The sequence below is a fragment of the Kryptolebias marmoratus genome, linkage group LG13, assembly GCF_001649575.2.
Source record: "Kryptolebias marmoratus isolate JLee-2015 linkage group LG13, ASM164957v2, whole genome shotgun sequence".
NCBI classification, from domain to species: Eukaryota; Metazoa; Chordata; class Actinopteri; order Cyprinodontiformes; family Rivulidae; genus Kryptolebias; species Kryptolebias marmoratus.
In genome coordinates, this window is record NC_051442.1 from 13,773,912 (window position 1) to 13,800,076 (window position 26,165).

Consider the following 26,165-nt stretch of genomic DNA (forward strand, 5'->3'; position numbering starts at 1 on the left):
CCCTAAAAAAACAAAACGGGGGGGGGAGGAGTAGAAGCCACCGGTTACATTCTGAGGGATTCATCCGAATGTCTGAGTTGTAAAAATGGGTTGCCTCGCATCTGCAGTGCAGCACAGTTGAGCGTTGTTGAGGACGAGAGACGTGTGTGTGTATGTGTGGGGGGGGGGCAGATTTGTAGAAAGCGCAAGCTGCAAGGCACAGGATGCTGCCCACCTTCTCGTGCGTTTGTGATGGAAAAAAGCTGCGTGCAGATTTTTGTGTCATCACGCCTAGAATGGAGCCCCGCGTGCGTGGCTCGAACAGTGGGCTGCTGGCGGTTCGCCCAGGTGTGGGATACTGGTAGGGGAGTGAGGTTACTAGGAAGAAGCGGCGCAAGCTGCTCCATCAGAACCCGTATGAATCACATCCCTGGATGTCCCATGTGGCTGTGGGGGATGAGAAGTTTGCGATGTGAAATGGCATCGTTTGGAGGGCCTTTGTTTCCACGATGTCCTGCTTTTTCACTTGTAGGCGTCACATGTTACGTGAAATACAAAATGAACTTATAGACTGGCTCAACAAGCCCTGAAAGGCAGGCCATCCTGTGAGTGTGTTTGTTTGTCTGTCTGTTAGCAAAATACCTCGTGAGACACTGGGCAGATTTTATGTTATGACTGGATGCACACCTACAGCTGCTTAACATTTGGAGTTAACTTGAGTGTCGATGGCTGCCGCTGCTAATTGACCTTGGCGAACACAAAAATGACTATAACTCGGTCAATTTAACAGATATTGAGCTACAATTTGGCGAGGTATTAGCTGAGACTCATCCCCAACATATACTCTGAGTAATAATGGAGCATGCAAGGTCTTTGAGGGAAACTGATATAAACTTGTGGAGTCAGTTTTGTCAAAATATCTCATGAACCACTCGATGGACGTTAAAGAAATGATCAGAAGCAATCACTGGACGAACAACTACAACCGATCAACTTTTGCAGTCACCTCGATTCAAGATGACTACCATACAAAAATGACTAAGCCTTCAATGAGTGCTGCTTTCATTTACAGTGTTATGTCTGAAATCAGCCAAACGCTGGTGAAAGGCTTCATTAACAAGGCTTGACCGTGAATTCTTAGCCACTGAAGTCAGTGAATCGCCTCTCTTAAAACAACGGGACCTCATCAGCCGAATGAGCTCATGTGCGTCTGTGTTTGTGTTTGCAGAAGTACAGGTACCAGGATGAGGAGACGCCCCCCTTGGAGCACAGTCCAGCTCATCTGGCTCCAGGGAAAAGTGCAGAGATGCTTCATATGAGTGACAAGAACCTCGCTGCCATGGAGGCCATTCACGGCTACACGCCACACACGCATATCTCTCCTGTCAAGGTAGAGCACTGGCACGCACAAACATGCTTCCTTATGTACATTTTAGATGAACACTTGGCATTGTTACCACAGCCCAAAGGACTTTGGTGTCGGCGTGTGGGCATGCGGCTGCCGCTGTTCAAGAATAACAAACTTTCAGAACAGAGCACACCAGGTTGTCCTATTTCTCAGCTGGTGAAAACCTATTACATATTTACCGATGTCCCGAATATAAAGTGTGACATTAGTGTCACGGTTTTAGCTTCAAATCCAAGTTGGTCGTGACTAGATATGGGTCGATGTCTCTGATAACCTTATGCAAATATACTGAGTAATATTATGGTTTTTAAAACAAATCCTTAAAAAATTAATCTTGTGATCTAATCAACTTTTTTTTACTGTTCCTACAGCTGCCTAAATTATATCACAGATTGCTAAAAGTACCACCATCACTTTGTGGCCTTGAAAATAAAACCAGACTGAAGTGTTTTCACAATTTTTTACTTTATCCCGATCCTGTCACCTTTGAACTTTGATCGTGTCATAACTGACACAATAACTGAGAGGAAATGGTTTCAAAGAAAAAAAGAAAGCCCGCTACAGTTGTTTTAGGGAAATCTTTTGCTAAGCTAAGCTCGTTTTTTTTCTCTTTATTTTGATATTTTGTTAATGTGGACTTTCTCGCCACCTAGCGGCGCATCATGGGTATTTCAATGGTTTGCTTTCAAGTGTGGATAGTATAAAAAGGATAAAAGCGGAAAAAAAAAATCTGAATTTGTGTAGACAAGGTTGAAATCCATCTATCATGAGCAGGTATGAATATTTTGAAGATCAAGGTCGAACTTTTTATTTAATCACAAATTTAGAGAGTAAATTTAGCCTCAGTAAGATCTAACACACCTCAGAGCTAGAAGTCATTAAAAGACGGTTATTTTTTCTGTAAAGTAACTTTGGAAGCCTGATAAGATGATGATAGCTTATAATTAACTTAATAAATGAGCTTGTGATTCTGCAGCAATCTGTTTGTTTCACTGATACACAGAGGACTCTTGTAGCTTGTTGTAAACGTTTAAAAACAGTGTTACCTTAAAAAGAGTGACAGATGACACGCAATGGATGCCAACCACGACGTAAGCCGCGACCCTCTAAGTTTTTTCTTCCGCAAACATTTAAAATAGTCGACTTTGTCCTTTTTTATTTGATTTTTTTAAGAAGTCATATACAGCTGACTTCAATCTTGCAGCTTCAGGTGGGGAAGGGGGGCTTCTCTATGCTACTCTGTGCTTCATACAACCAGAAAAAACATCACACTGTCTTTGACGTCTCATTACAAGGAATTTAAACCGCAGGAATGGTCAAATTTAATAATTTTGGCACATGAAAACTGCCCCATGCCTGGTTATGATGCTGTTAATCAGATCCTGTGAGAAACTCACAGTCTAAAGCAGCTAAATCAATTATAAAAAAATAGATTTTACAGTGAACGTGCATAATGGTATGTATAAATATGATGAGGAAGGCTAATGATATACATATATGTTTAAATTTATTTAAAAATACCCATTGTTGATTGGACAACTGATCTCCAGTTGGCCCAGTCCCTGTTCTTGGTCTGCACTTCGAAATCCAGTCACAACAAAGGTAAATAGTCATGTAATGTAGTTTGATTCATTTTCATTGCCTCTACCAGTTGCCTAACATGATCTAAGCTAATTAAGTTTATATCATATTAGTCTCACTCACCTCACAAACACAACACATTATCCAATTTACCTTCGTACTTAACACGATATGTTGGCTGCTTTGAAATCCTAATTTCTTTGTGTAAGTGGTTTGATGGGAATATAATCTTATTTGGGGAGTAAAAATGGCCCCCTGCACCTTTAGGTAGCACTTTTAGACCTGTTTGAACATGTACATCAGACAATTTGATATCAATACTTAACAGCACGAAAATCAAATGGACAGGGGATACAATCAGGATCGACTGATCTGCTGAACCAGGCGTTGGCAGAAATGAACCTGAATTTAAAGCCTCTATAATTAGATCAGAATGAAAACCAAGTATAAACAAACTGCTGCTTTGATTGTTCGAGCGCTCTGACTGTTTCGCGTCTCGACCGCAACAGCTCGCAACTCAAATGCTGCAGCGTTTCTTAGCTCAGACGTACAGCATGTCACACGAGTGCAACGTTTAATACCGATGAGTGCTCCGAAGCACTCGGAGGAGACAGTCAGACAGACGGCAGGAGAGCTAACACGGCTGAAGGATAAAGCTGACATCAGTAAGAACATGAGCACCTTGCCTGGAGTGCATTAGCAAATGCCTTCTGTAGCTACAAATGTAACGGCGTAAGCAGTGACGGGCACTTAATGACGATATGTCTCGTATGCCCACACGTGTTATCCAACAACCTCACAGGCGAAGAAGAACTCAGGAGTTCCTGTTTCTGTTTCTACTTCCTTTGAAGGAGAACGTGTTTTTCAAATGAGAACACAATGAAGTTCCTCAGATAAGCTCCTTTAAATGCTTTATTTTTGTTTTTTTATGAGCAAAGAACAGAGCAGGCTGCCTTATGCCCTAATGCCAATACTTAAATCATACAGTTGCCTCTCTTCAAGAAGAGTTGTGGTAACCATGGAAATCTCTCCTTAAGGATGCTGAGAGTGTGCAAGCCTTAAGAACACGATGAGACTGAAACTCCAGAGCAGAGAGTGCTAATACAGTCATCACGAGAGGCACTTAAAATGTTTTATTTTTATGGCTCAGCGATCAGATCTTATTTCTAATAAACAGGCATTTTGGAGGCATGAAACCGCGCGGCTGACAAAGGTTAATGGAAACACTTCTTTTCACTTTCTAATCGAGTTTAAGTAATATTTGCACTTGGCATGCGTTAAAAAAAGGGTCATGGTTAAGGCTAAACATATTACAATGCTATTGCCTTGGTGCCACATGAAAATGAGACCATGTCACAAAAATACTTTTATCTCCTAATGATACATTTTGTTCAATGGAGCTACTGGATTAGACGTGGAAATAAAAAAGCAAGTAATAAAGGTTAGAAAACAGTTATAGTTTAGACTAAAATACATTAAATTAGTATGTTGTATTAAAGTTATTTATGTTTCCTATTGAAGGGACAGTTCAGTTATTTTGAAGTGCGGTTCTGTGGAAAGGTTATGAACAACTAATATCTTACCTGCTGTAGGTAGCTCTTTGAAGAACCTCAGATTTAATTCTGCCCGGATTAACGAAGAAACAGCTGATCTGATCGAGGCAAAGACCAAAGTGGATCTTCAAATCTACTTTTGCTTTTACACCACAGTTACTTTTGCATTACACGGTTATTTACGTAGAATTTCCTGGTTATTTGCGAGCACAAACAGCAGCAGCAGCAGCTAGCTGGAGCATGAAATAGCAAATAGAGAATAGTATTTATAGTATAACTGCTATGAACCGTTTTGAGATTGAAGTTGTTTTAAGATGGTAGCAATCCGTTTTTTGTCTTTTTTTGTCTTGCGCTAGCAGTTAGCTTGTCAGTCCGCTCTATTTAAAGAGCTATCTACAACAGGTAAGATATCAGCTGTTCAGATACCTTTTCACAGAACCTCACTTCAAAAGACATGACCTATCACTTTATTAAGTTATGCTAATAGGCACAATTTTCATACAGTTGGAATCATGACCTTCATAAATTGTATTTATTGTTGAAATAGAATTAAAAGTCATAACTCCGCGCATGAGTAAATGACTTGGAAAGAGGACGGTCTCCATTACTCAGAGCTGACAGGTGCATCATTAATTGAGGTGATGGGGCAGGAGACTTGCTCTTTTCTCTAAAACCTGCCATTATGTGGTTAATCAAGTCTGCTTGTGAGAGAATATAAAATATGATATGTGCCCTCCGGTCTCTGCAGATCCATTACTTACCTTGTTAAATCAGGTCCCAGATGCTTGTGGTATTTGTCAGTCTTTAATAGCACTTAAATTAAACGTTCAAGTTTACTTTGAACAATGAATGACTGGAAAGGTTCGTGTTGCCGTATAATTCATCCTCAAAACGTCCCAAACGTTGGATGTTATCCTGCTCACAAAGCAGGTGTGCCTCTGTGCTTCAGAGCGCCGCTTTTCAAAGCGTGTCGGGTCAGGTTCATGTCAGTGGGAATCAAACACACAAACTGTCTGCCTGCCTTGAACACTCAAACACAACATGTTCGTGAGAACTGTGTCAGAAGATGTCTGGGTTCGGGCGAACAAACGGTGACCACCATCCCACATGTGTCAGGAGGGAAAAAAAATACAAATGACGAAAACGGTATTTAGTCACAAATTTAGTGACACTTGCATTTTTTGAAAACTAAATAAAAGGTCAAATAAAGTGGTCACGAACACTAGTTGGGACACTTCAGGATTAACAAAAATGAAATTAAAGAGTGGGAAGAAACCTTCGACACACTCCTTGAAGGAATGCATATCACCCGCCACCTCATATGCCACAAAGATCTTGTGGCAGCCATCTTGAATTATTTTGACTACAAAACTTAATGAGTAGTAGATTACCTTCTGGGAATTTCATTAAAATCCCGCCAGTGTTTCGTGAGATATTTCGCTAACACATGCCCACAGATGCAGTCTGTTACATTTTTGCCCTCTACTTATCCATATTTCAGCTACTTTTTTTCAACACTGCTGACTACGTCAACCTCTTCCAGTACCTCATGTTGTGCATTTTCCCACTTCTTTTGTGACACAAACTGTTTGGCGGCACCGTTCTGTTAAATTATTCTGACAGTTCCTGCGTTTGATTAAACTGGAAACTTGTTTTTTTTTGTTGTTTTGTTTTGTGTTTGCCGTTGTAGTGAAATGGCTTTAAATTTAAAACAGTCTTCCACATCATATGTCTTATCCAGAGGGGGGGAGGGGGGGGGGGATATTAGTTAAGAACTTAAAACTTTTCATTAAAAACAAAGGCTTCATCAGTGTGTAGAAAAGCCCCTTGACATCCTGTTGATGCTACAGTGCCTCAAAAAAGTAAAAGGACTGTACTTAAATAGCACCTTTCTAGCCAAGCAGGCCACTCAAAGCACTTTACAACACAATCTCTGCCCTCATTTACCCATCCACATCTCTACAAAGCTAATCTGAGTAAATCTTTCTCTACAGTCTAATCCGTGCTTTAGATCTCACATCGGAGGCAGTGAGGGTTCAATGTCTCATCCAGGGACACGAAGACGTGTGACTGCTGCCAGGAGTCGAACCTCTAACCACTGAGCCACAGCAGCCCTTGAACTTTCCCACATTTTGTCACGCTACAACCACAAACTTCAAAGTGCTTCACTGGGATTTTATGTCTCAGAACAACACAAAGTAGCACATAGTTGTGAAATGGAAGAAAAATAAAAGATGGTTTTCAAAGTTTTTTAAAATGGGCTTCCTGGCTGCATCTCGGATTAATGTTCTCTCTGTTCAGGTGGCGGTTGTGTCGTACTCTTTCCATTTTTCGGATGATGGATTGAATCTGCGAGGTGTTCAAAGCTTGGGATGTTGCTTGATAACCTAACCCTGCTTTAAACTTCTCAGCGGCTCTATCCCTGACCTGTCCGGTGTGTTCCTTGGTCTTCATGATGCCATTTGATCACTTATTTTCTGTAACAATCTTCACAGAACAGAATTAATCACACACACGTAGACTCTGTTTACAAATTAGGCGATTTAAGAAGGTTATATTGGTTTTTAGTTCAAAGTATGGGAGTTAAGAGGTTTAAATGTGTAAAAAAAAAAATTGAAAGCTACTTATCATTTTCCTTCCACGTCACGATTTTTTTACCGCTTTGTGCTGGTCACTTAAAATCCCAGTAAATCAGTAAAAACAAAAAGAGTTAAATTAATCCTACAACAAGACTAAAGCACAGCAGAAAAAAAGATTTACATTCCTTCAGCTGAAGAGGAGCGCGTTGATGTTGTTCACAATGTTTGTGGAAACAAAAAAAAGGGCCCTATTTCTATTTCTGGATTTCTGCTATTATTTATGAAGTTTTGTGTTTCTCTTCAGGGGGAGCTGAATCCAAGATGAAGGGGAAAACGTATCTGAACTCTTTCAGCTCGGAGTGAATCGTGTTATTTCAGTAGCATGCGTTCTTGAATAGCTTTAAAAAGAAATCTGAACAAAATTATAATTCAGATTGATGGGAAAAGTGGTTGAGCACTTTGGTTTCTGACCTCCTACAAAAAGCACAACAGCTTTTATGAAACTGAAAGATGATCTCTGGAAAGCTCTCATTGTTAGTTTAATTAAGAGTTTATTTCTCATGTTTTAGATGGAGTCTTTACTGTAAAACATCTATTTTTTTACAATTACCTGCTCACCTGAGCTCTGCTTCGCTGAACTCAAGAGCCACTCAAGAAACACTTCTGAGTGTTTGGCTCCCAACATGACATCAATCACAGTAATTCTGCCGCAAAAAGGCACTGGACAAGAAAAAAATCCCACTTCAGCACGTTTTCATCTCAAACACACATTACTCGCTTTTTATTTAAACCAAAAACTGGATTTATTTGATGAGAAGCGTTTCTTAAGTAGGTGTTTTCAGTTTATAAATAGCTTTTTAAAATCTAATTTTTCTGTAAAACCTGAACACTTTATGATTTATCGTAGTAGTTATTAAATTTGCCATTAAAATATGCTAATATACAACATATCTTCTAATTCATATATAAACCCTTTATTTTATCGTGTGACTGGGTTAGCAGTAGGTAAAATAAAATGCAGATATTCTGCTAAATCCCAGACGTCGTCTCATTGACCAAGCAATAATTTGATGTAACTTAATAATTAATTAAAACATCATCCCGCCACGCTTGATTCAGAACGGTCATATTATTGTTATTTATAGTTTCAGAGCTTTTTCTTTCCAAGATTTAAAAGGGAGCATTTTTTGAAGGAATGCAGACCGTCTGCCGTCTCGCATGACAAATTTTAAAACACACATCCAGTGCGGTCAGTTTGCCCTCAGGGTACAAGCTGGGGATGACTCTCAGCTACTAACGAACCACAGTGACGCTCAGGGTTGCAGCCATTTTTGTGTTTGCAGTGGTGGAAATCACTTGTAGATGTACGGTACAGCCAATGTCCAGTCCAGTCAGTCTGGTAAATTGTGTTTTCCTAACAGACAAACACACACGCTCACAGGCAAATACATGATTGCCTGTCTTAAATGGGGGCAGGCTATAATGACTCAGGTTACTGTAACAGAATGATGAGGATGGTATGAAAATGTTTGCAAACCAGTCGTTGCTTTAAACGGCTTGTCAGACACCACAGACTGGTCAGTTATCCACAGGTTAGTGTATTTTATATGTTTATATTTCTTACATGTTTATTTTCAATATTTACGGGACTTCCTTAAATGAGGCAACAATTATTCACATAGGAGTTGAATAAAACTTTCGACAGACTAACTTCCGAAAGATTATTTCATCTCACAACAGTGACGTTTTTGGATTTGGTTCTTCTAAAGTGCATACAGAGGATCATGCTAATAAATAAATAAACATCTACTGGTATGACATCATTTTCTGTCAGCTGTGAGGATTTTTCTTAGGCTCTGTCCATCCACCCACAATACAAGTATGAATATAATTTATTTTAAGAAAAGCTGCAGTTTTGTTTCTTTCTCTTTTTTTATGTTAAACATAATTTTAATGAAGAGTTTTTGACCGTTTTGATAAAATGGGAAATGAGAATGATGATCATCATGTTTGCTTTTTTTGGACTTTTTTTTTTTTTTTACAAGAACCACCATAATGTGCCATGGTGCTGCTGCTATGATTACGGTTTTATTCTCACCAAGTTTGGAGTTTTAAATACGTTAGAACAGTAAAAAGACAAATGGTTAAATTAAAGAAAATCCTATTTAAATAGTCATTTCAATAATGAGGCTCGATTCGACAGTATTTGTTTTTCTTTCCAATGGCGCCTTTAATGGAAAGGTCCGAGTCCGTCTGTTCACAGAGGTGCAGAGACAGTTCCTGTAAGGATCGGCGTCAGCATTAATTTACCTCTCAGGTCCTGGACCGGAATCAACAAGCCCAGCTGCCCGAACAGTCAGACTTTAGTAAAATTCATTAGGCGCAGGGTGAATTTAGAGCAACTGCTTCCACTGTGCAGAGGAGGAATACTGTTTCTGACTGATTTTGTGTTTCTGGTTCAGTTTTTTCACCTCCTCAAAGGGCGTCAATCAGCAGTCTTTTAAAAACTATCAACATGTTCGATAAGTGATGGGGGGGGGGGAATGTTCCCTTTTGCTCGTCTGCGTGCCCCGCACAATCACCCCCCTCTGTTGTTTTGCAGCCTGTGTTGATGTCTACGGGACACACTCCAATGTACACCTCTGCAGTTTCCACTCTGGTAAGGGCACGGCAACCCGTGTTGCTCCGTCAACGCCATCGTTACCTGCATCATCATCTATCATCATCATCAGGAGTGTGATTTTTTCTCCCTCTCGCTCTCTGTCTCTGTGTTTCTTTCTTTTGTGAAGTCCTCGCTCCATTTCTGTGCTGTATTTTGTGCCCATTCGTCGCCATTTACTGTAATCTGTGCTGTCAGATTCATGGGGTCATGACTTTTTTTTTTTTTTCTTTGTATGACTGTTTTCATTCTCAGTGTCGCTCAGATCCTTTTTGTTCTGCTTTCGCTCATTGGCTGTTCGTAGCCCGACAAACTGAAGTCTTTTAAATGTCTTTCTTCGTTTACTCTGATGTGTTTAGATTCTCTGTTATAGAGACATTTCTGCTCAGTTTTTTCCGTCTGGATTCTACGAGAACGCAAAAAAACTAACTTTGCAGCTTGAGTCTGGAGTTTGAAATACGAGACTCGAGGATGGAACCAATCCCCCGTGTGTCGCCGATAAAGTCTCAGTTGTGTGTGGAAGATTTCATGCAGCAGAAAAGTGGGATTTTTTTTTGCAGGACACCCTAAAACCTGTAGGTGTCAGTGTTAGACTGCACAGAGAGGCTTTCATAACCTTGAGGAGACCCTTCAGCTGATTTAGTAGAACGTCTTGCTTTGACTTTTAGTTGTAAGGTAAACTTTTATATTACAGTTTAAACATCAGATTCTCTCTAATTAAGGGGAAAATATAAAAATGTTGAGTTGTGGTTAGACATTTTCATCCACTCATCATGTTGGGTGTACCAAGTTAGATATTATTGTGAATTTTCTCTAATTCACTCAGGGTCCGAAAGCTCAAATATATACATACATCCACCTAAACCTTTCATTAAGCCGTGTTGAAGTCATTCAGCTCGACGCGGCCGAGGCCCGTTCACTTCTTGTTTGTGATCATGATTGACTGCAGCTGGCAGTTTCTTGGTTTGACACAATAGAAATCTGTCAGGATGTTCAGGAACAACCTATGAGCCACTGAGACCTGAGCCTACCTTGAACCTGAAACTGCTGGAACGCCAGCGTCACCGTCCACAGTGAAGAAAGTTTGACGCCACCATGGAGTGAGAGGGTGCGGCCCACACGGACAAGCCAAATACCTTCTGCAGCAAAGTTTTATGGTCAGACAAGACAAAGATTGAGCTGTTTGGCCACAATGACAGAAAGTACAGTCGATCAGGGCTTAGAAGGCCTCTTCAGAACGGTCCAATGCTTGGTGTTTTTAGCTGTGTGTTTTGGTTCATTGTCTTGTTGGAGGACCCGTGACCTGAGACTGAGACCAAGCTTTCTGACTCTGAGCAGCAGATTTTACTCCAGGATGCCTTCATAGTCTTGATATTTCATTGGACCCTGAACAGATTCAGGACACCCTGCGTCAGAATCAGCAAAGCGGACCAGAACCGAGCCTCCTCCATGTTTTTACTGTAGGTACAGGCTTCTTTTATTTGACTGTTTTTATTTTTGGATCTGTGAACACAGAGCTGATGGGACTTGTTGTCAAAAAAACTCCAGTTTTGTCTCATCTGTCCAAAGGACATTCTCCCAGAAGCTTTGTGACTTCTCAATATGCATTTTGACAAATTCCAGTCTGGCTTTTCTTCTGATTTGATGTCCTCCTCGGTCGTCTTCCATTAAGTCCACTTTGGCTCAAACAGTGACTGATAGCACAGACTGACACTGATAAATCTCGACCTTGGAGTTCACCTCTAATCTCTTTGGAAGTTGTTCTGGGCTCTTTGGTTACCATTTGTATTATCCGTCTCTTCAATTTGTCATCACTTTTTCCTCTCGTGGCCCCGTCCAGGAACCTGTGACGCTGATTACAGGACACACCTTAGTTTAATATGTCCCTGTGGTCAAATTATTTTCAGCCTTTCTGGGCTTTTTAAAAATAATTCTGCTGGACCAAAAATTCAAAAGCAATGTCTGATTTTCATCAGTTGATTTTTTTTTTTTTTTAGTAAAGTTTTTCCTATTTGAACTTTTGTTTCAAGTTATTTCAGTGACCTTTGTGGGATTTTTCCTGTCTTGACATAAAAGGGTGAAAACAAATTTATTTGCATCTGTAATTTTTATCAGTTTGACCCTGCGTGGGTTAGTGAAAACCCACAAAAAAAATAAAAAATTCAAGCTTGTGCGCCCAACTTTTTTTTCTAAAATCTCTAAAGTTGTGTGTTGCATAACCATTCAGTTTTGAAAAAAGAACAATTCCAATCAATCATTAAAAGGTTTAAATGAATTTGACTGTCACGCTCTCGATGAGCGTTCTGACTATGACAGCATGAAAAACCCAACGGCTTGGTGCAACTGGGATGGGTTGAGGTTATTTTGAAAAGGAGAGAAAAGCAAAAATGTTAAATTAATCAGAAAATAAACCCGCCTTTCCGTTTTTTCATATCTGAACATGTGGATCCCGTCGTGTTTTTGTGTGAAGCCATCGTCCGACAGTGCGTGCTTATAATTAAACTCTTTTAAAAAATGGGACCTTGCACGAAATCATCAATAAGAAAAATGCATAAACATCGCCTCTCATAGATATTCAGACATATATTTCATTCTGCAGATGTGTGCCTTTCCAGCCTGGTTGGGTAAAATGTGCACACCTCCTGCAAGATGCATTGCAGCAGTGCCTTTGAGTGTGTCTGATGTCTTTGCGGCCGGCATAGTGCCCGCGTGGATGTCATTGATGTGTAGGCAGTATCGTCAGTCTGTCTCTTTATTGCTTTAATGGTGTGGGCTTTGCCAGTTCGAGTCCAGCCCCTATCCCCCCCCCCATTGATTTATGAGCGGGAACGTCTCTGGGAACGCTGCAATGGTTTGGCAACCGAGGGGAGGTCTTTGGGTTATGCACATGATTTAGCAAAGAGGTGCTTTAGCTTCAAATGACATCAATTCTTTGAAAAACTCATTATGTAATGTGATTAGAAATTGTTTTTTTTTTTTTCTTTTAATGTCGCACGAAACATTTGACACCAGTCTGTGCTCAGAGTGATGAATCTTCTCTCCTCTTACTCTCAGTGAGTCGGTTAATGTGCATCAGTTTGTGGGATGCAACGTCACGTGTTCAGGTTTTAAAGTTAAACTAACGTGGGATCTAAATGTTATTGAGCATAAAGTATTTAAAGCATGGATTTTAATACAGGGAACCAAGTTCACTGTTGAGTATTTCTTTGTTTAAATGATAAGAAATAGTTTGTTTGAAAGTGAAGTGAGTGTATCAATCTGTGCAGAAAATCTGAAGGACTATATTCAGTTATATAATGTTGATGAAGATTTCAGCAGCGCTGTCTTTGGCGTCATAAAAGTTGGGACTGCAGCCTTGAATATGTCCTGGATGTCCCTGAGTCTCAGGACGAGACATATTGGACATCTCATCTGTCTTGCTCATGCATTAAACCTCCCAGAAATGATCAAATAATATTATCATATGTTTGTTAAAAAAAAAAAAGCAGACAGGCTGCGTTTTCGGTCGCTCTGTATTTCAGCAGCATCTGCTTCACACCAGCTGGCAGCATTGATAATCTATATCTGCAGGGCGCATAATTAGTGAACTGTGACAAAAGGAGACAGATAGCGCACACAGGACTCTTAATTGCCGTCATCGGGAGGTAGATTGTGGATGTTCAGAGGTTGCATCAAAGTTAAAGCAGGGTGGAGGAGGCTGGGCAGAGAAGCTGCGTGCTGTCGCCGCGGCGGCGGCGGGGTGCTGCGGTTTCGTCTACAAACCCAGGGCCGATCCAGAGGACCAATTAGTCCCGCTCAGTGGTTCTGAAAGACCCAACTACGTAAGAGACCAATCAGAGTGGGAGATTTTCATCTTATCGCAGGCAGATAAACAGCCAAACCCTCCTGATGCCTCAATAAGATGCAACAGCTCACAATAAAATGGTTTAAAAAAAAAAAAAGTTATAGCTTATGTGACATAGGTAGAAAAATACACGGTGAGGAAATGAACGAGCAAATAAATATGAATGGTTGTTTTTTTTTTTTTTAGCAGAACATGAAAGAGGAGAAACAGACAGAAGGCTCGGTTTAACTTGGGCCAATGAGGATATCAGACAGATGGGATGACTTAAAACAGTTTGTAGTCGTTTAAAGGCTATTTATGTCACATTAAGATATTAGAAACTCTTGGCAGCTGAAAAAAAAGACACGTCTGATCACTGTCAAGACTTTGATTTAATGTTTTACTCCTTCTGCTGACATTTAAATGATAAAGCTAAGTGACGTCATTTTGTTTTCTAACAATGCACGTCTTTGAAAATTACTTAATGGCTGAATTACAATAAATTACTTTAAAACTGATGCTGATGTCAATTAAGGTTTTAGAGATTTCTGGGCTAAGCCCCTGCTGTAGCTTCTTTCAGCTTTTTCCTTTTTATCACCAAGCATCCAGAAATCTGTCTCTAAAGTTTTGTTAGGGAAGCTGTTTGTAACGAGTTTTACAGTTTCCTCTGTGGACGCTGATTATTTAAGTTCAGCCGATGACCAGTGTACATTACATTCGTTATGTAGCGATGAACGAGCCGAACAGACAGCTGTGCCTGCACACGGATGTGTCTGCATTCTCTTTTTTTTTTTTTTTCTTTTGTTTACCCGCATCCTAAATAAATGGCAGCCGAAGGCAATTATCCCAAAATGGAAAATTATCACTGCTTGTAATTATGTTAAAAGGTGCGTTTGTGATGACAGACTGGAGGTCTGCGCCTCATTTATCTTCCTCATTTATCCCTTATGATGTGGGTGAGAACAATGACTGAGAGCTGAGATTGTTTAAATTATACTTTGTCTCCTTCTTTTTTTTAATTACAAAACTAAATACTTCAAAGAGAGTGTTTTAGACATACTTGTAGAGAGCGTTGATCACTTTAACTTTAAATTAAAGCCCTAGCATTCTTTAAAGGAATGCATATTACCCTCCACCTTTCATATCAGACCAAGACCATCTCATGATGAGAAGGGACTGAGTTACGTAACTTCGGACAAACCTTATAAATGTGCTTTTCGTGATCTCATAAAAAGGATCTCCTAAGATGTGTTAGTTGAGCATCAGTCTCAATTACTACCACACTAAAAATTAGCTCAATATCTGTTGATTTACCAAAGTTGTAGCCATTTTTGTGTTGGATAATGTCTACTAGCTGTGACAGCCATCTTAAATCAGATTGGCTCCAAAAGTTAATCAGCTGTAGATGTACATCCAATGATTACTTCCTGAGAGTTTCAATAAAATCTGACCTGTGTTTTGCGAGATATTTTGCTAACAGACTGACAGGGTTGACTTGAGCGGTTAGTGCCAAAGTTTTAAGCAAAAATGTCACCCAATGCGTAGAGCTCAGAGTATAAGTTCAGAGTGACTTTCAGCTACTACCACACTGAATTCTAGCTCGATATTTGTAAAATTACCAGAGTTATATCCACGTTTCTGTTGGCTAATGATAATAAGCTGTGGCGGCCATCTTGACTTGGAGTGTCTACAAAAGCTAATCAGTTGAAAATGGACGCCCGATAATTACTTTCGCAGAGTGTCATTAAAATCTAACAGGTGGTTCATGAGATATTTTGCTAACAGACAGCATAGCTAACTCTAACAGGTAATTCCAAAGCATTAAGCAGTATATAGTGCTTCGAGTCGAATTTAAATGGTTCCCTCTCTGTCATCCACTCACGCGTGGCCAGTTTCGAGCTTTTATCGTTACGTTTCGCCCTCATCCGGACTTTTCTTTAATAAATGTTTGAAAGTGTCCCCTGCGGCTTCGGTGTAATTACCGTGCCGCCGCAGCTCAGGTCCCTGGGGAAGGAGAGAGCGGGAAGGGAAAGTCTCGGAAAGAAGGTGGGGGGCGGCGTTCGTGAACAGGACGGAGACGTCTCTGCAGCCGGAGAGCGGGAAAATGAGATGCTGTGGGTTACTTGGAAAGATCTGATCTGTCGGGATCAGAGCGTCAACCGATGGGCTCGTCCTTCAGCGCACGACCTTCGGTGAATTTGATGCGCCAGAGCCTCTCGGTGCACGCGTGTCACACGACCGCTGATTTGTCGTGCACAAAAACAAAAGCTTTGAAGCCGACTTTGAAAGGGAATTTTAATTTTTCTCTCCCGCGCTCGTGTGCCTTCGTAGACGGGCAACATTCCTGCTTTGTCTCTTTTTGTTTGTCAGTAAAGACTTGACATGTCAAGAAATCGCCCTAACTCATCGTTTTTCTCACTTTCTTTGGTTTCTAAGAGCTTTGCTACCAATAATTTTTGCATTGCACTGTTAGCATAATCAATATTCTGACCATTAAAGCAAACGTTTACAAACAGTGAATATCTTACCTGTTATAGGGAGCACTTAAAAGCTTCAGTTGGTAACTTTTATAAAAATTTATTTGTATATCTATTTTTTTTATTTTTTTACATATGTGTTAAAACTGTCACTATGTCCTGACAGATAATCTGTAAAAAAAAAAAAAAAAAAAAAAAAAAAAAAAAATCAAGCTCCTCTGGCTCCTCCCAGTGGTCCTAATGCCATTTGCAGAAATACACAGCTCCTGGTCAGAAACCACCAATCAGAGCTAGGAGGAGGGTCTTAGGTCTAACTCACTGGCTAGTCATGTTGCTGAAATTATGTACAGCAAACCTTATCTAACCTTACATGTTGTTAGAATAATTACTTACATTCTGTAGCTACAACTTCAGCTGTTTATCTCCCATCATCGGTGGATAAACCTCTGAACTCCCTCCTGCAGCTTTAACGAGTCCCAGTTGGACGAAGCGGCGTTTAACCCTGACAAGACTGTCAATGTTACAGTGTGAGCATGGCCAACGCCAAAGTGGACGGCTGCCATCTTACAACAGCTTCCAATCTGAAACACGTCATAGCAGTTCTCGCTGACGCTTTGTTTAACAAATCCGTGCGTCATCATCAGTTTTGCATCACACCGTTTGTGACATAGCATTCAGTGGTTATTTGCAAACACAAAGAGCAGCAGCAGCAGCAGCAGCTAGCTGTAGCACCTCTAGCGGGAATACTGTGATATTCGTGTAATGCAAAAATTACAGCATACCGGTTTAACAGAACCTTCTTCAAAAGATCTGAACTACTGCTTTGACTGTGAAAATACACACCGAAGTCATTAAAGGGCTACAATTCTTTGAGGAAGTGCATATCGCCCGCTGCCTTTCATGCCAGTTTTAAACTAAGATCAGTTTAGGGTGAGAAAGTAATCGCCATTTTGTCAAATTTTGTAAATGACGTGTGACGTCGTGCGATATCATGAGATACTGTGTTAGCACTCGGAATATATGCTGAGGATGACTCTCAGCTACCGACACGTCCAACTTTAGCTTAATATTTATATAACTGACTGAGTTATGGCTATTTTTGTTTTGATTAAAGTAGGCTGGTTGTGGTGGCCATCTTGAATTGGGTTGACTCCAAAAGGTGATCAGTTAGAGATGTTCATCCAATGATTTCTTTCTGAGAGTTTCTTTAAAATCCATTCAGTGGTTCATGAGATATTTTGCTAACAGACAGATATAGTTCACTCTTATAGTTATCGACCAACTTTTAAATTGTGCAATCACCTATTGTTCAGAGTATGTGTTGTGGATGACTCTCAGCTACTACCACACCAAACCTTAGCTCAATATCTGTAAAACTTGGCTGAGTTGGAGCCATTTTTATGCTGCCAAGTTTGCCCAGCTGTGGCAGCCATCTTGAATGGGATCGACTCCGAACATTAATTAGTTGTCGAGGTACATCCAGTGATTACTCTCTGAGAGTTTCATTAAAATCTTATGAAACATGTCGCTAACATGACAGACAATCGAACACACAGGCCAAAATATCATCGCCCCGTCACTTTTGGCAGCGGGTTATATTAGTTTGTTGTTGTTTTTGTTTTTCCTGTGACAAAACTGTAAAACCGATCAGTGTCTCCACACCTTCACTGATCTGTCTGTCTGTCTGTAGAACCGCAGCCTCCAGTCCTCCGCAGCCTCCTGCTAGTTTCAAACGCTCCGGTGGACGAGTCGGGCCCGTCTGAGCCGCCTGTCCTTCGGCGTTCAGTCAGAGAGTATTTCCTTCCCCCCTCTCACATCAGCAGCGTAGACAATATACAGAGAGACAGCTAATTATTCGCCATCAAACTTCCCAGCGCTCTCCGCTCCCTCCCTCCCTCCCTCCGTCGGCAGCGGGGAAGGGAGGCGTACAGTACAGCGGCAGCAGGAGTAATAAAGTGCCCTCTCGCTGAGCTCAGACCAGCAGCAGGGAGGCTCCGCCATCATCGCCGCGCACGGAGGGGATCTGTGGGTTTTTTTTTTTCCAAACCCGTCGCTTTTGTCCTGGATGTGTGATTTCTGAAGACAGACGAGCATGTCGGAGATCACTAAGAGCCTTAATGGAAACAAATTAGGTTTTTTTACAGCTCAGAAGATGGTGAACGGAGCTCAGCCTCAGGAAGGAGAAACTAATTGTGCTCTGTGGTTCTGGATGTAAAAGCCTCGCTCAGTTTGGACTCCCGTCTCATTCAGGCTGAGTGGAAGTTTAGTTAGATATTTTTTGTTTCATTGGAGGGAGATCGGCCAATCTTATGGCGGGACCCAGACGGGACGGTCACCTCTTTTCTTGTACTCTGTGAAGTTTTTGGAGGCTATTCGAGCGTGCTTCAGCACACCTCCAGAGTGGTCGTGTATGTTGCTTGGGGCGGGGGGGAAATCAGCAGGGTTTGATTCGGATCACCAGCTGCTGAGGCGTTAAAACGGCATGTTCATGTCTGTGTGGTACGCCAAAAAGATGGGCTGCCAGTTCCTCAAAAACGTACGGAAAGCCAAGAAGTACAGACGCCACAGGATGGTAGGCCACTTCTTCTTTTTTTTTTTAACTTGCTTGTTTTCCATGATTTGCTGGGATTTCACTTTGAGACAGAAATATCTCAACTTGTGCAAAAAAAAAACCACTTGATTATTGTGCATCTGATAAAACAAAAAGTGACTGAAGCAGTCACAACAACTTGTGTGGTAGTGCGTGTTCAAATGGCGCCATTTGGTTTTTAATTATTATCTCATTAAGACATGCGCATGCATAACTGAGACTCAATGAGGAGTTGGTGGGGATTAATATGTATGATACAGTCAGCTACCCAGCCTGACATTCAGAACTACTAATATTAAAAAAAACACTTCACTCGAGTCCTGATTTCTCATTTCCATTCATGAATGTTAATTGAAATGATGAATCAGGCCTCGAAGTTCGAGCTCCAATGAAGAGTGTGTCTGGTTTATGGTCTGTAAGAGCAGCTCAGACAGACATTAAAAATGCACATGTACCAAAATGGCTGCCCACATTTTAACATGATGCGCTTGAGCCGAGGTTACTTTTTTGTTGTGCGTTCGCTAGATGGCATCTGGAATGCTCTCCAGCTGGAACAAAGTGGGGAGAAAATCCAACGTTAACGACCCCTTAATGCAATTTTGCATTAATGCCCGGCTCGCATCACGACCATAATCTTTTATTGTATTCTTGTATTACGTGCACAATTAGCCTCAACAGAAGATGCATGATTGAGGGGGGGCGGTGGTGAAAGTGGCTACTGATGGGTTTCACCCTTTCGGGACATTAAATTGAACGTCTGTTTGCGAAACCACCGACTTGTCGCGTCAGAAACCCCTCACATCTGCGGCCTTGGTCGCCGGCCCTTACGCACTTGTGAATTCTGGAAGCGTAAGCTCGCTGCATGTAAATCCATTAGGCTCTGGGTGTGGATGAATGAGCGGCGCAGCCTGTAAAGACATGCCAGAAGACGGCTTGGCTCGATCGGTGGTGCTAAAGTATAGGTGGGCAAGTGCAGCCAAACACTTTAAATCCTAACAGCCCCGCTGTTGAAAGACTTGACAGAGCAGAGAGTGGGAGAAAGAGAGAGAGGGGGGCTTTGTCAAATTCCCTGCAGGGAAAAATGTCTGTGCAAGGTTTAGATTTCTGCTGGCTATACTCATTATTTCCCTCACCAGATTAAGATGTATTTGACATAGCGTTCGGCAGCAGACTCATTGAACCCAGCAACACGGGGTAGCTCTGCACAGGAACCGTTACAGCTGAACAGAGGCCAGAAAATACACCGATACAGCATTTTGTGGCCAGCGTCCGGGAGAGTTTTATGTCTCCAGGGGGTGGGGAAGAAATACCATTTTATTGGCAGGCATAATTAGAAGGTCTTGAACGGTAAAATGGGTTCAAAGTGAACCTTGGTAGTAAACAGGTACGATACGTTATAACAGCAAAAGCACAGAGGCAATTACTGCGGAGGCGATAAAAAGCCGAGCCGATCCCTGGCGACCCCTCCTAAAGTTGCAAGACTTTAAGCGTCGGCTGTGATTGACTTGATGTTTGATACGTGGCGACGCCCTCGGAGGGCTCGCAAGGCTTCGTGAGCGGATCTCCTCCCGCCTCCGTCACAGAGAGGGGGCTTTCGAACGCTTACCTGAACCTGCAGGGGACAGAGGGACGTCCGGATGAGCCGAGAACAAAGGGTGGCGTGCGCGTCGCGCTCGCACTCAAAGGGGCACAAATCACCATCGATGAGACGAGTGTAGCGGAAAGAACTCCGTGCTTTAGAAGTCCAAAGCTGTTCTCGAAACTCAAACTACGCCCGATGATCCCCCCCGAAGCCCGTCGGTCAAAACTTCTGAAACCAGACTCAACTAAGAGCTAGAATCAAAAAGTTTACATACAACCATCATCGGAATAAACGTGGTGTAAATTTTGGGGGTTTTAATGAATTTTTTTTTTTGTTTGAATCATTCTTTTTCCAGGGTGGGATGGTTATGCAACCTACAAATTCAATACCTATTTTGAAACAAAGTGGGTGCAAAAGTTTGATTTTCTTGTGGGTTTTCTCTCATCCAGAGTCAAAACGATGCACACAGGCTCAAATACATACAACTCTATTAATATTTGGTTAAATGTTCTTCAGCAGGTTGCACCTCAACCGCACGCTTATTGTAGCCTCGTTAGGTGGCACAGTTCTGGCTGGATGTGGGGTCACTCAACGAGTTTATTTAAAGCGGTCCACAGGTTGAGGGAATCAGGAAGGCCGTTCCAGGAGCTTAATGTTAGCTTGCTTTATCCATTTACCCGTTCGTCTAGCTGTTAATTTGAGGTGAAGTAGAAGATTTTGGAGGAAGTCCTCCTTCGTCATTGTTTCATCCACTTTGTGCAGTGCACCACAGCATGATGCTGCCACCACCATGCTTGACAGTTGACGCAGTGTTCTTCGGTTCATCCAGGAGGGCGGCTGTGAATTTCAGTCGAGCTTGACGGTGTTTGTATTTTGGATTAAAGAAAATCATCAGTAAATTCAAACTCGTGCACCTAATTCTCGGTATTAAAACATTACAATCTTCTGATTGTTTTCTTTAGATTCATTAGAGACAGTGTTAATTTGAAGATAAACTTTATAATTTATTTGTTGTCTCCTCTTGTGCCGAACTGGAAAGACCCTCCCTGTAAAACGTTGGGCCTTTTCTCTGGTACAAGCCAGATCTTGCAAATGCGGGGTTATTAAAAGCACTTTTATCACTGTCAGCCGCTTTTATTTTATGTGTTATGCGAATTTTGAAAGGCTCCCCGAAAAAACCTGCCGTGAAAACGTTTCGATTAAAATGCACATTAGGCGGCGTAACAATTTCTCGTTGCATTAAAGATTAATGCGGGGCAGCAATGTGAGACGGTTCATCCTAAAAGCTGAGAGGATGAGTTCGGCGTGGCCGTGCTGGCTGTTTGTGTGTGTCAGAGCTGTCAGGTCTGTGAAGGGCGCCAGCCTGATTTCATGCGCTGCTCTTTGCTGCCGTAAGCACTTTCGCCGCAGTGTCTTTCATGTTAATCAGTGTGGTCAAGAGCAGGTGCAGTTTTCCAATCAGCAAAGTACCTACCGGTGTATTTCAAACTTCCAGCCACCCTGATGGTAAAGAGTAAATCCTGAAAAGAAATAAAACAAACTTTGATTAAAAGAGGATGTCCAAGGCCTGTGTGTTGAAGTTAAAGTAGATAGCTCAGATCAGGTTGTGAAACATGAATATCTTACCTGTTGTAGATAGCTCTTTAAATGGCCAGAGTTTGGGGAAGACAGTGTTGCCAACTTAGTGACTCTTTCTGTATTCAGTGAGTATTAGAGCCATATTTTTGGGGTTTGTGTTTATATTTATTTTTGGTGTAATACCTAAAGATCACTGTGGGTGGCATCATGTGGGGTTAAATGGAGCCACAGGTAACCTGTCAGCAGGTGTGCTGATTGCGGCGGAAACAGTTTTTTGACCGTCGTCATCGTCGCCGTTCTTGTCTTAGTGTTTTTGTGATTATTGCGTTTTTTTTTACCTAACAGTCAAAATTGTAAGTGTGCAGCTTAAAAGGATCGCATCTTGTCTGAGAGCGCAAAATCAATAAATGCTCTATAATAATTAGTCTCCGGTATTCATTCATTGGATCCAGACGGACGACGCGTCAATTAAGTGGCAGTCATCGGCCCCTCAGTGGCTTTAGTTCGTTTTTTTTTTTTTTTTTTTATTAAGAACAAGTCACTACAGTGAGTATTCAGACCCCTCTAGCATCTCTTTATAAAACTAACTAATGACAAATCTATCAACATTTTCCGGCGCTATCAGAGACTTTTTTTAACTTTGACGTGAAAGCACGTATTGTTCTCAGTGTTACTCATCCCAAAGCCCTCACAGGCGGCCCTAGTCCTCACAGTCACATCGCGCCTAGACTAAATTAATCATGCAATGATTAAAATGCAAAATTGTCTTTGTCTAAAAAAAATCACTGCACAAAAACAACTCCAAGTGCCACATGGGATCCTAAACTGATCCCAAGCCAGATTAAAGGAGGGACGTTGAAATTGTAACATTAAAAAAATAAGCAAGAATCAAAATAAAGAATGTTAATTTGTAGTTCTAAATTACAAATGAAGGGCGTTTTTATACTCACGTTTTGTCTCTCCCACAACATAATTCCTCTCCTACAGCGTCCATTGCAATTACCAAACATCCATTTATGAAAATCGGAGACTTCTAGCAACTTTTAGGACAGCCAATAGCTACTTTCCTTACTGAGGAGTTGGCAACCTTGGAGGACATAGAGTTTAACTTTGACCAGATTGATGAGCTAATGGCTAGTTCCAACAGGGCCAAGACCAAAGTGGATATGTGCCATTTGAAACCAACTCTCTGAAAAATGTCATAGTGATTCATGCGATTGCCAATTTATAAACCTTTACACTGCTGTTGATTTTTTCTTGAAACTCTGTGGTTACTTGTTCAACCACAGAGAGGGCAGCTCCAGCAGGGAGATATGAAACTGACAACTGTGTAAAATAGCATTAACAGGTTTAAAGTGTTTGAGATTTAGTTGTTTTGGTCTTCGCCTCGCTCAGATTAGCTATTATCTTGTCAGTCTGGTCTAAATTAAGCTCTTTTTCTCCGAACTCAGACCATTTAAAGAACTATCCACAACAGGTGAGATGTTAATTGTTCATAATCTTTCCACTGAACGATAATACCTTTCGCTTTCTTTTGCTTTACTTGGAAAAGCTCACTTTCCTGCCATCGGTGAGCATTTTTGAGAAGAGCACTGAAGCACTGAACTTGTTTGGTTTTTTTCTTTTCACATTCTCAACCAGTGAGGCTAAGAAACAAGTAGGACATGCAGGCGAGGCACGCAGGGAGGCATGTTGGCAAAATAAACCTGCATCTTTACTTTTTCGCATGAGCTAAAGAGAGAGGCTCGGCCATTAAACCCGAAACAAATTGTCTGAACTCATTGCTTTTTTTCCCCCCCCATCATTTTGCTCCTGATAATTAGGTTGTTTAAATCTTGATATTCAGTCTGTCCTTTCACTTTGCACAAATTATATTGGGTGTAACATTAGTTCGGGACAAAGTCTGAGAAATAAATGAGCACGATGTGAGCAGTCATTACACTCGCTGAGAATCACCGAGCTAACAATGCAGCTTTGTCACTGTCTCGTTACCAGGTCTGTCTGTGTGTGTGTCTTTGTGTGTGTGTGTGTCCTCATCATCCTTGCAGTGTGTTGGACTCTTGCCACCATTTGCTGTCAGTGTGGCAGAATATAATTTACTCAGAGGTTTTGAAATCACTGCTGGACTGCTTGGAAAAGGCGGGGTGTGGTGGGGGGTGCAACATCTATATCCACAGTCTTTTTGTGAGATGGCAATTTACAGCACAAGTAAATAGAAGTCCTAACCTAATTAAGCCGGTAGCCGCAGCAAAATAAAGGAGCCATTAAGAAACCGAGTCTGAAAAAAAAAACCTCATGCGAGTTAGCATTTTTTTTTTTCTTTTCTGCCCGTTACGGATGGGTATTAACAAATGGCCGTAAAGTGGTGCTTTTTATCCTTTACCGGGGTGACAACTATAACAGAGAGTGAGAACTCTATTATCGCCGTGAAGAGCAGAAATGGCCATCAGTCCCGGCTGCGACTACAGCTTTCAGCCTCACATCTGAGTTCCTGCCATCATTGTCTCCTCTCCCTTTGCCTGCAGGGAAATACTCCTCCAGTGGTGGTGAACACTGACACGCTCGATGGCTCGCCATACGTAAGGATGATCTTCAACTCTCCTTTTTTTAAATTTATTATCACGTTAGACAAGCTAAACTGCTTTTATGATCAGCCTATAATCAGTGCATAGCCGTTACTCTCCCATCATCCAGGTAGATTATTGCTCTCTTTTTTTAATTTGAAATATAACAATTATTACTCTTCTAATTAACATTATGGTTTGACTTACATTTGCTGTAACAGGATGATTCAGAGTTTCCTAATGATCCAGCTTCTACATTTTAAGTAAAGTAAATTATTGCCGTTTTTGAGATGAGAGAATGAGGCTTTGAGCTGAAAACCCAGCTCGTTTTAAACAGCTACAGCAACAAGAAGAGTTTGTTTTCTGGGTCAGAAACTGAAACAGCAAAGTTTGGAGTTCCTTAAGTTCCTTCTTCCTCTGGGATTCTCGTCGCTGCAGAGGTAGGGCTGGTATTTTTAGCTAAGCTGTTCATTCACGAGTCAAATTAGGCTAAAATAACGGCGCTGCCATAATCAATCTTTCGACGATTAAGCCCAGAAGACAGGCTAAAAAAAGAAGTTTTTAAGTGACGTTTTATTTAACTGTGATGGCTCAGCTAACTTGTTCCTCTGGCAGGTCAATGGGACAGAAGGAGAAATCGAGTACGAGGAAATCACACTGGAGAGAGTGAGTTTGAAAATGGGATCTTTCAGATTTTTCCAACCCCGCTTTGTGCGTTATAAATTATAAATCGTGTCTTAAACTGCGCCATCGGATGTCCCAGATCAAATTAATATTTACCGCGTTTTGCTTTGCTGCCGCAGGGCAACTCAGGCCTGGGCTTCAGCATAGCAGGGGGAACGGACAACCCTCACGTGGGCGATGACCCCAGCATCTTCATCACCAAAATCATACCGGGAGGAGCCGCGGCTCAGGACGGACGGCTGAGGTAAATAAAAACAACTGCGACGTCAAAAAACAAACCAACATGCCAAGGATGTTTCTCCAACTAATAAAAAATCAGCAAAAAGTTTTTAATGCCAGCAAACAAAGTGGAAAAAGAGGCTTAAAGGGACAGTTCAGGTGTTTTTCTGTGGGGTTAAGGGCATGAACAATGAATATCTTACCTGTTGTAGACGTCTCTTTGAATGACCTCAGTCTGGATGATTTAACAGCACGTGGGGCCAAAACCAAAGAGGGTTGCTTAAAATACCTCCAGTCTAAACACAATTAACTGTGGTTTATGCGCCACAGTTTATTTTATTTAATAACACTGAAAATGCTACAGCTAACTGCTGATGTTGCTACTTGTGCTCACAACTAACCAAAGACATCTATGTAATTTACTATATAAGCAGAACTTGATGGTGATGTAAAGGTTTAAAGGAAAGGGTGGAGTTTTTTGTTTTTTAATTGGCAGTAATCTGTTTTATTTTAGTCATTATTCTGTCGATCCAGTCAGATTTAGCTCTGTTTGTCTGAACTGAGGCCTTTCAGAGAGCTATCTAGATTAGATAAGATATTATTTACTCATAATATTCCCCCACTTATTCCCCCACAGCAACTATCCTTTTAAGTTACATATCCACTTTTTTTCTATTTTAGGTACAAAACACTGACTGTCCATCTCGCTCTGTGCAACAGAGGACACATCAACATTTACTAATTTTGGTTTCTCAGAATGTGCAACAGTCTTGTTGTGATATTTTTTTCAAAATAAAGTCAGTGTAAAAAGCGTTGATTGTGATTAACAGTAAGTAGTTCCGTGTAGCGCAAGAAAAATGCACTGTAATAAACTATAACATATTTTAGA

At 41.2% G+C, this 26,165-nt stretch overlaps 1 protein-coding gene across 4 annotated transcripts in view; it reads left to right on the top strand.

Moving 5' to 3' along the window:
• The window catches only part of LOC108248807 (disks large homolog 4), a 58,802-nt gene that overhangs the window by 12,578 nt on the left and 20,059 nt on the right, over positions 1-26,165 (top strand). For 2 of the 4 annotated variants that reach the window (XM_037979138.1, XM_017437805.3), the window contains exons 2-6: positions 1,208-1,369; positions 9,703-9,759; positions 24,335-24,388; positions 24,989-25,039; positions 25,177-25,301. In XM_037979138.1, coding sequence (XP_037835066.1) covers positions 1,208-1,369; positions 9,703-9,759; positions 24,335-24,388; positions 24,989-25,039; positions 25,177-25,301 — 449 coding nt within the window. The remainder of the gene's footprint in view (positions 1-1,207; positions 1,370-9,702; positions 9,760-24,334; positions 24,389-24,988; positions 25,040-25,176; positions 25,302-26,165) is intronic. The other 2 variants (XM_037979139.1, XM_037979140.1) reach the window with 1 other exon arrangement.